Below are 10,766 nucleotides of genomic sequence, written 5' to 3' on the forward strand. Positions count from 1 at the left end.
TTGTTAGCAACACACATTTTTGAGACAAGTAAAAGCTTAAAAACATAAATACCGTTACCACTTCTACATATAAGAAATGAATAAATACATGCATACATACAAAAACTGTACAAAAATTTTACAAATATATAATTATGTAATTGTGGTGGCATGGTGGCTTAGTGGTTAGCACGTTTGCATCACACCTCCTGGGTTCGAGTCAGGCTCCCGCTCACTGTGTGTGTGTAGAGTTTGCATGTTCTCCCCATGCTTGGTGGGTTTCTTCCCCAAAGACATGCTACTAAGCTGATTAGAGTCTTTAAATTGCCCGTAGTGAGTGAATGTGCATGTGCCCTGTGATGGGTTGGCACCCCGTCCAGGGTGTATCCTGCCTTGTTGCCCGATGATGCCTGAGATAGCATCCCCAAACTGTTCCCACAAGAAAATGTCCAAAATGTCTTGGTATCCTGAAGCATTAAGAGTTCCTTTCACTGAAAACAAATACTAGTATATACTGTATATTATAACCTATACATGTGATGGCTGTGAGCAGTGACATCACTTGCTGAACTCAGGGTGGAGGAGACCTTCCAGACTTTACAAGTAGGAATTTTAAATTAAGGGCAGTTTTTTTTCCTACTTTGCATCAAGAATAACAAATATCTCCCAGCCTTTTACTGGTCATTATTCCAAATATCACATATCATGCGAAATTACATACTAGCAAACTAAATAGTATATGCCTCAAGCCCCTACTTTATATATGGACTTCCAAAATATGTAGTTTGGTATATAGCCTGTCTGTTATTGTACTGTATGTGGAATGACCACAATTAGCTAATCATATGAATTTGTCAGAAATAGTTTCCTGTTGTTTCTTTAAGTATTAAAAATATCAGTTTTCACAGTTCATGACTTTTAATTCAGCCACATAACTGTAGAGAGCACTAGAGATCAATCTTTTTCTTGTTTTATCTGAAACTGAGAAGTTTTCCATATTTCCATATTGTCTCTCCACACACTAAAAGAAGGAACTGTTAAATTCTTGATTCTGATTGGGTGAAATGGATATAATGTGTACAGTAGATGGGGCTGTAAGACAAATCACAGGTTTGTATATTAACTTGTTTTTAATGTTATTATTTTTATTTGTATCAACTAACACAGGGACTTATATGGCAGAATCTCTACATAATCTGATGTAAAGGTATGTGCAATTGTTATAATAATTGTCAGGAGGTTTTCTGAGAAACATTTATCACAAATGTTTAGAATGTAAATTTTTTTTTTAATGAAAAATCTTTGTTTTTTCAACATGGGAAAATGTTTAATTCTGTTTAAATGTTTAATGTTTCATTTTTTTTATTTCTTAAATACAGTATGTTCTACAATCTGACATTAATGATGTGTGACCGATCAAATCACACCACAGATACTTTAAAATATATGTTTTATTTGATGAAAAAACGTCTCTCCAGAAAGCTGCTGCACCTCCGCTTTTAGATTTTGGAAAGTTCTTTTCCTTATGAAGAAGGCCACTGAATTCTCAGCATGTCACTCAAACTGTTTCCTCTTAAGACCCAAAAATTCAAGAGCATTTCCTGCCAGGAGTTTATCCTGCAAATGACAAAGCATGATAAAACCTTAACATCTGAAATGTGAGTTGATCTACGCAAATGTTCCCATCGGTCGTCTATCTAAGCGTTGTTAAATATCAGCAGTAGGGACTTGGTACCTTTAGTGTGCCGTCAAATTCATGCATCGATTCTATCAGTGTTCCAGGCTCCAGTTCTCCAAGAGGAAATGGGTAATCTGTTCCTAACATCACTTTATCCTGGAATAAAAGAGTGCACAGTACCTATAAAGACAGACTTAGACACTATGACACACCTTGCAAGGCAGTCTCCAAGCATGTATACCAATCTCTCTGTTATAAATGCAGTATAGCCTAAAGTAAAAGAAATTATTTCAACCATTCAAATTCTTTTATGCTATGTGTCTTTAATCTGTACATGAATATCTTATTTTTGAATATTTGCCTGCATGCCTTCGGAATGGTCACATGACCAGATTTGCAGCTTCTCCAAGTGATCCTTAATGAGGCAATGAGATCTTTGAAATTTTATATAATTAAAGTTCAGTGGTCGCATCTGTAATTTGGAAATGATCACATGTGATGCTTGTTTGGAATGCCACAAGTTCTTCTGAGTTTCTGAGTTTGGGGCAGCAATTTTGTAGCTGATGATAAATTTGTTGAACTCGAATGTTTATTACCTCAGAAGCTGATTTGAAAAGTTTTATATTTATTATATTTGTACTGTTATCATACAAACAAATTAATTTGCATTTAATCACTTATAGGAGAGAAATGGTTTACAATTGCTTGGTAAATTGGGGGGGGGGGCAAAGAAAAAACACTGAAAACAAATTCTTTGTTAAAATACTGACTGTATTTTTTTAGTTAATTAAGGGAAAGTACACCACCATCTTGCGCCGACGAACACATCTGATGTTGTAAATACGACTTCTCATCTCGTAAATACTGCATAAACTTACCAGAAGGACTTGAACTTAAGTTTTCTATTATGATGTGCATCTAACTGTACAAGTTTAGAAATTACAGGCGTCCTGATGTTTCTAAACACACCTGAATGCTGTATTGAGTAATCCAACAAATGACTTAAAATAAACATATTGTTACATAGAATTATATTGCAGATATTCAGTATTTCCTGAGATGATTAAAAAAGTCCTACCTTCCCAATGACATTAACAAGTAACTGAAGAGCGAGTGGGTCATGGACCAGAGAATCAGTGTAAAACGATCCTAAGTATTTATGTGGATTGATCTTATTGTCCGTAGCACACAGGTCTGGCCGGACATTGAATCCATGCTCGATTCGTCCAATTGTATAAGGAAAAGCACCACCTTGAAGAAATGATCTGGGATTAATTATACAGAAAATGGTTACTGGTTATCACCATCAGAGCTGAAAGTGTTTTTTGAGGTGTTTCATAACCAACCTCCATGAGCAAAGCAGACCTTTAGCTTTGGGAATCTCTCAAAAATACCTCCAAAGATCATGGAGCAAATAGCCATTGTAGTTTCTGAAGGCATACCTGTAAGGAAGTGTCTATATATATTAATCAGATGTGAATAATTCATTCAAATTTACCAATTAATTCATTATAATGTGAAAATAACCTTTGTTAAATCAGCCTTAATTATCAATTATTTTACAAATAAGATAAGATAAGATATTATAATAGAATATTGTTAACATTAATTTGTACTCACCAACTAGCCAGGGCAGCCAGTACTTGGCCATTCTCCCATCTGTCTGCATGTCCCACGGATGTACAAACAAAGCACAGTTTAGCTCCTCAGCAGCCTGAGAGGGTTCACAAACACTATAGATGAATCCATATGCAGGTCTTATCAACAAGAAGCACTATAAGAGTGTTAGAATCTTCAGGTTCACTCGGAGAAGAAGCCTGAGCTGTGCTGCTCTCGATACATCTGCTGATGTCAGGGAAGATATCGTTAAAGAACTGTGCTGGGACAGTGACTGAATAGCAAATTTCTTACTGAGATGAACAGGGAGACTTTATACAGACGAAAGGTGTTATATTCAGTGTTATCTATTGGTAAACAAAAGGCATAAGCAGAAACAGACCTGGTGGTTGATGTGGTCAGTGGCGGTTTGGGGAATTTTTTTCTATAATGCTAACATGCCTGAATCAAACTCAACAGAAATAACAGCACAGAAGCATAATTTCAGGGACTACTAGTACATTTCCCTGTCAGACCGCAAGAGGAAGTGCTGGCAGGGTGTTTTTGTTATAGGTTACTTTCATGTTATTTGTATATGTTGGGATTTCCGACGTGTCTTGTGTCATGTCCTTCCTTCTTGTTACCTGTTTCCCATTTATCCTAATGTTTTGCCCTATATATACCTGCCCTTTAGTATCTGTCTTTGTCATGTCATTGAACAATGTTGCGTTGGTTTTGTTATGGTTTTTCATGTCATGCGTTCTATGTTTTAAGTGACACCATTATGTATCCAGGTATTCATGCTTAGTTTATTTAATGTCATGTCCAAGCAGTGGTGGGCTGTCAGGGCCAGCAAGGCCTTCTCTGCTGGCCTAAACAGCAGTGATCTGAATCAGTGGCTTGCATTTTAATATATTTAATATATTTAATAATTTAATCCATGAATGTGTATTAAATTATTCCCAGTAGTCTATTCTCTACATTTCATAGCTTTTCCCTTAGTTGCGCTGCTTCCAGTAGTGTATATTTGTGATAAGAGTATTCATCCAATCATATTTCAGCTAGTGGCTGACATCATGTGTTGCCAGGGTGAAAGAAATCTGCCTTAAGGCCTTTAGAATCAATAGTGCAGGCGCCCGTAGCTTAAAATAAGTGGCAATGAAATTGTTACATTAACCAATCAGATTTCAAGTTGGCGTGGTCATGGAGTTCATCAAGAGCACAAATAAAGTGCATTTCCTGATTCATGGTTTGTGATTCAAATCTTTAATCTCTCTTAGTGGACTGCATTTCTCTCCCACATACCAAACACATGTTGGCAGATGGACTGACATCCTATCTGGATGTTCTGCATTCAACACATTCTAAAATAATTCTAAAATAATTTCCTAAAAAATATAACTTGTGGACATATGGTAGATAACCCTGCATGGAGGCCCATGTTGTTCTACTAACATTTACTTGTATAGATATATAATATTAATTAGACTCCTTATTACAGATTGAGAGATCTAAAGAAAATTTTGCACATATTAGTGATTAGTGATGTTTTTTTTGTTTTTTTTTTGGAATCAATACGTTATATAATAATTAATTTCTTCATATTGAGTCAGAGTCATCCTGATCAAGGCCGCACCTAGGGCAATTCACACCTAGGGCACTGTAGTGTAGCTAAGGTGGAAGGAAACCAGAAAACCTGCCGGTAATTTACACTGCCATGTGGAAAATACGAACAGAAACTTTTCCAAAAAAGCAACATGTATTTAACCTTCACCTGTGCCTATTTCCTCAGATCCTGAGGTTGCATCATATTTGTGGATAATTAGTGTAACCTGATCTTTTCCTGTATTTATTAAAGTGGTTTGCAATCCACAATCATCATTTTGAGGCTTCTAGGCTCTAGGTTTCCGGGCTGTTTCTAGACTATATAGTTTGATTACATTCAGTTGCAACTAATTATTTAAACAAGATACGGTAGTACCAGTAACAAAATATGTGGCAGTCACAGTGGCATTTTTAAAAATGTTATTGACTGAATGTTTTATATAAGGTCACCAGACTTACAGCGTAAACAGGGTAAAGCTCAGGAGCGTTAAGGTCCCAGGTGTTGATATGTGAACCAATTTGCACCCCTGGGAAACCAAGTTCCTGCACACAGCGCCGCATTTCCTGTACAGCCAGCTCAGGGGCCTGCATGGGAAGAGTGCCGAGGCCTACAAAGCGTTTCGGGTATCGGCTCACTGTGGCTGCCAGGTCGTCATTAAGGATCCCAGAAAGGTCCAGTGTGTCTTGAGGTTTTGCCTGTTTGGAAGAACAACTGGATATATGGATAACATTTTGATAGACATGCAGTAATGTGATGGACACAACACTTTCTCTAAATTCAGATTAGAACACGTTAGTGGTCAAAGAAATTAATAGGTAGAGAGGGATACAGACAGAGGATCATCCGATCTGTGCTTGAGCATGTTGTTATCTTTTACAGTTTTCTAATGTTTTTTTAATCTCATATAGTTGATCAGCCATTCGTTGAGATCCAGCTTCTGATGATTTGTCGGTGTCATGTATTTCCCTCTCACTAGGGGCAGCACTTGTGTAGTATTTTGCCACCTGCAGCTACCGAGCTGTTTTAGTTAAGTGTTGCTACATCCTGGTTTTCACCTGATATAAGTAGTAACACAAGTGTATTTTAGTGTTATGTTTATAGCCATTTACAGCCATAAATTAATAATCGGATAAAATCTAGTGTTTGATTAAGTTTTTGAAATATTTTATCCATATGTTTTCGATTATTATTTTCAACAATTGTTTGTTGGATATTTGGGGTTTTTTTGAGTTGTCTGTGGACCTAAATAAACTTATTGTTGTTGAAATGTTACCAATTTTTGAATAATAGTAACATATTTGTTTTGGCAATGGCTCTGGAAAATATGAGTTAAACAAAAATGAAACAATGGCTCTTTTAGATCAGAAAAATCTTCCCAATTCCTTGTTTAACATATTTTTTGTTTATGCTACTCCCTTTCTTTTTGAGCTGTGGTATATTCAAGATTAACTTCTCTAAAGCCTTACGGGAACACATCAGACCTATGTGACTTGTCTGACTTCAAATGATTGGAAATTTGGAAGATGATTGGAATTAAAGCTTAATGCATGAAAAATAGAATTTAGTTATTTACCCAGTAGCTAAACATCACAGGGACAGTAGACAGGGCCTGCATCGTGACCCCTGAAAGAAGTTCAATTAGTCAGTGTTAACAGAAATTTTAGTCAGATCAACACTGATTATGGAGGAAAGCTGGAAAAAAACAGCTTTACCGTGCTTATCCATGTCTCGTATCCGAGTGTCAGCATCCCAGCAGTTTTCCTGAACTACACGGAACACTTTCCCGTCCTTTATCATTTTGGCTTCTCCCTATGGAATACGTCAGATTAACTCAGGGAATTCAGTCACAAGGCACAGAAAGAAAACTGAAAACACATCCTATCCTATATGAATATCAATCACATGATTAATGGCTCAGTAAAAAAACACGGTTTTGCTGAATTGTAATACTCAGGCTGCTTTTTGTACTTCCAACCACCAGAGAGCAGCTTCAACCATAAAGTCTTTTAAATTTACTGGATGGATGACTGAGAAAATAAATGCTAAAGTAATACAGTCTTATAATTAGTATAAGTGGCATAAATTTTTGGAGTTTGTTTGTTTGTTTAAAATCTCTCTAAACTCCTTACTCTTAACTCTCCTAATAAAAGAACAAGAGCTTCTTCTATCACTCACTAGAAGAAGTGGATACAGCAAATGATGGACCCAGAATGCAATGCGAATATGCAGTATGATGCGCTAGTTAGTGATGTATGGGGTAATGAGTGTGATCTGTTTGAGCTGTACAGATAAGATGAGAGCGCTAAACAGACTAAAGGACTAAAGTGCCGACACATCACTGTCTTTATTTAGAGATAAATTCAGGATTGGTGACACTATGAGCAGGCATTGTGGGTAATTTAGGAGACATTTCTCATAATATCCACCTAGTTTTTGATGATTTATCTTAGGTTATACTACACCACAAACAACCAGAATACACAAGAATTCACCTTATTCCCCACACATTGATCATCAGATCAAACCCTCAATGAGTTAAAGCCAGGCTTGGAAGAACAGGATAGCTCTATAATCAAATGATGTGACCCTGAAGGACCTGAGTTCCTGTTGTAATCCCATTAATATAACTTCTGCCATCATCTGGCCCCATGTCCTAAATGGTAGGCTGTTCTTCCTGTGCTGCCCACTCATTCTTCATAGGGGTCTTAGTTAGCACAAGCCAACCCACACACACACACACACACACACACAGTCCAACTCCATAGTGAGCCAACCCTACCTCCATTCTGAGCGTTAGACCATTTTACTGCAATGTGCTGCAGAGGAAGCAGTGGTGATGCTCTGTCGATATATAGATGTACCACAAGACTGCACTGCATGCTTATTTGCATACATTTAAACACATAGTCCTGCTATTAAAAATTTGCATACTGGTAAACCTTTCTGTCATTAAGCACTTGTCATAAATGTTCTAGAAATCATCAGATATCCGTCATCTATTATTTACAATTTGTACACACATTTAGCTCACCAAGCATTTTTGGATATTTTCGAATAGATGATATCAATCAATTGCCATCAATTTCCTGGGTGTGTTTATTTTATTTTGCCTCACCTTACAGTGGTGGTGGAGCTGGACAAATCCATCATATCCATATCTCTGGAAAATATAGGAAATTCTTTTAAGCTATGAAAGATAATTCTAGTATAAAGGCACATAAACTTATAACCAGTGTACACCTATAATACACCTATAATTTAGATTACAATAGTATTTCATTCACTTGTATACCTTGTTTAATATTATTATTTAATATAATATGTTTATACATTTTTAGTTTTTACTTCTTCCAGATGGATGTATGTATATACTGTATGATTGATTTTTACAGTGACTCTGACTTCATGATATACACAATTAATTGTGTAAAAAAAGATTGGGTCAGTTATGGTTTACTGGAATTCAAGGAACACAACATGAAAATAACCATTAATAGCTGAAAAATATATATGGGTTGTTCTACTCATGATATTCAATGGCAGGTTGCTAGTGAGTTTTAGCAAACAGTCCCAAATGCTGAGTAAGTGCAAGGTCAGAAACAGAGATCAGCAAACAACAAAAACAGCGCAAAGTTAAATTCATTAAAACCAGGAACAGTGTTAATGACAAAACAAAGGTTAGTTAAGCCAGGCTGGTGTGATATATGCAGTTTTTCTATGTATGCTGAAATGAAGTCCTGGGGTTTTTGGTATATATTGTATAATTTATGTTATATTCAATTAAATTCAATTCAATTTATTTGTATAATGCTTTTAACAATGAACAGTGTCTCAAAGCAGCTTTACAGAAGTATAGAAACAGAGGAAAACAAAATTATAAAGTTTAAAGGTAAGATACTATTTTATGCCTAATGAGAAGCCTGGTATGAGCAAGGAAAAACTCCTGAGATGATATGAGGAAGAAACCTTGAGAGGAGCCAGGCTCAGAAGGGAACCTTATCCTCATTTGGGTGACACTGGACAGGATTTAGTTGGTAGTTTTACTGTGTACCAAATGAGACAGGTCAGGTACCAAAAGTCTATTGTACCACAAAAAAAATGTATATATATATATATATATATATGAAACAAGAGATTTTTAATGCCACTGTAATTTAAGCAAAATAAAGTTTAAATGAATGATAAAGTAATAGGGAAAAGGAAAATAAATGATATTCTGAGAAATTCAAGCTAATAAACATTAGAGGATATATAGTGTGCACTGTATCTTGCGAACAGGAGAAATGATTGTCCTTTACTATGCTCTGTTGACACAAATTAACAGGGAAGGCCAAGGTCCTGACTGATTAATATTTCACTAGAGCAGATTTCAAAACCTGTTTGTACTGAGCTTAGTGTTAAAGCAAATGATTGTTAAAGAAAATGTAAACCATGAGAAAGTAAATAAAGGCAAAAATGAATGGGAATGCACAGGCTTAATGGACAGAAAACCTGTAATTTCTGTTGAGTTTGTGTATACAGAAGGATCTTGCACAAAATGTGATTTTATGCAGTCATTCTGTTACACCTACCCTGCAGGTGTATTTGCATTATACGATTTTTCAATATACAACATTTCTACAGCTCTAAGCTTCCCTACCTCTTTTAGATCAGGCCATTCCTTAGGCAAAATATGGTTATGAATATCAATCTTCATCTTCTCTACAGATGAGAAGTCACGAACACAGAGAAATCCAGGCAGTCCCTGTACCTAAAGCTCAGCTTAACTCAAAGTCAACATTTGTCCTCTTCCCTGGTTGTCCTGACCAATCAAAATCATTCACTTCACATTCCCATTGGTGTCTAGCCATACTGACTAAACATGGTGAAGAGGAATTACACCATTATGTTATTTGAAAATATGGATCTTTATTATACCACAATTTAAAAAGGGTCGTGTTTTGTACACAACTTGCACAAGTACATTCGTAACAGTACTAAACAGAATAACAAATATACGCATGAGAATGAACTCCTGCACCAATTCTGCCACCTATTGGCTACTTTATGTAACACGGCCATTAATTTAGAAATATTATTTGGGAAGAGGCTATATTTTCCATTCTTCGTGACAAAACTATTGAATAAATCAACAACTAACAAACAACAACAGACAAACCCCAATAAGTACCCCAATTTTTTGCTCTTTTTGGAGCCATTTCAAAAAGTGTGGACATTTTATGAAAGAACTTAGGAGACCTACAGTAATTTGAAGCAGCAGTACAAGATTGACACCATAACATAGCTGAAACTTCTTCTCATGGCCAGCCTGGGGGTCAACATCCAGGACTGAGGAGACATGGAAAACATGGGGAATGGGTCAATGTCACCATCATGGCAATAATCAATGGAGATTACATACCTGCCCTCAAGAAGTGGATACAAGGGTATATATACCTAGCACCTGGAAATTCTAAAAGGCACACAGTTGAATGAACACAGTGGTGAGATTTCATGTGTAGGTACCATTTGAGTCCTCCATGCATAAGCATCTGACTGCATTCTAGACAGCTCTACGGTTCCAGCACCTGGAGACCAGCATTAGGCTTCTGTTGCGGTGGCACAGTGAGAAATGGGCCTTCTAGCAGCCCACCAGAGAGTTGCTAAATAGGCACAATTCCCACAACAGGGACTATTCCATGACTTCCATGAGCCTGTGTCGGTACCAACGAGGTCAAGGGAATCTCCTGAAATGTGATGAGCACTGACCAGGCATGACCACCTACCTGATATTGTGTTGGTCCCCATTTTGGTACAAAAACAGCCCTGACTGCATTATGTATTCTGACACCTTTCTATCAACACCAGCATAAACTTCTTCAGGAATTTGACCACAAGGGCCAGCCTTCACTCCCCACGTGCATCAAT

The 10,766-nt window shown here is 36.7% G+C and overlaps 1 protein-coding gene across 1 annotated transcript; it reads right to left on the reverse strand.

The window, feature by feature from the left end:
• Positions 1-1,412: 1,412 nt before the first annotated feature.
• Positions 1,413-9,645, reverse strand: acmsd (aminocarboxymuconate semialdehyde decarboxylase). Its single transcript, XM_058391241.1, has 10 exons — positions 9,499-9,645; positions 7,975-8,019; positions 6,572-6,668; positions 6,433-6,482; positions 5,318-5,554; positions 3,278-3,371; positions 3,004-3,099; positions 2,736-2,908; positions 1,715-1,813; positions 1,413-1,596 (listed from the first exon to the last, which is right to left on the reverse strand). The coding sequence occupies exons 1-10, from the start codon at positions 9,553-9,555 to the stop codon at positions 1,534-1,536; spliced, it is 1,011 nt and encodes a 336-aa protein (XP_058247224.1). The 5' UTR covers positions 9,556-9,645; the 3' UTR covers positions 1,413-1,533.
• Positions 9,646-10,766: the final 1,121 nt, after the last annotated feature.

Source organism: Hemibagrus wyckioides, linkage group LG06, assembly GCF_019097595.1.
Source record: "Hemibagrus wyckioides isolate EC202008001 linkage group LG06, SWU_Hwy_1.0, whole genome shotgun sequence".
In the NCBI taxonomy this organism is placed as follows: domain Eukaryota; kingdom Metazoa; phylum Chordata; class Actinopteri; order Siluriformes; family Bagridae; genus Hemibagrus; species Hemibagrus wyckioides.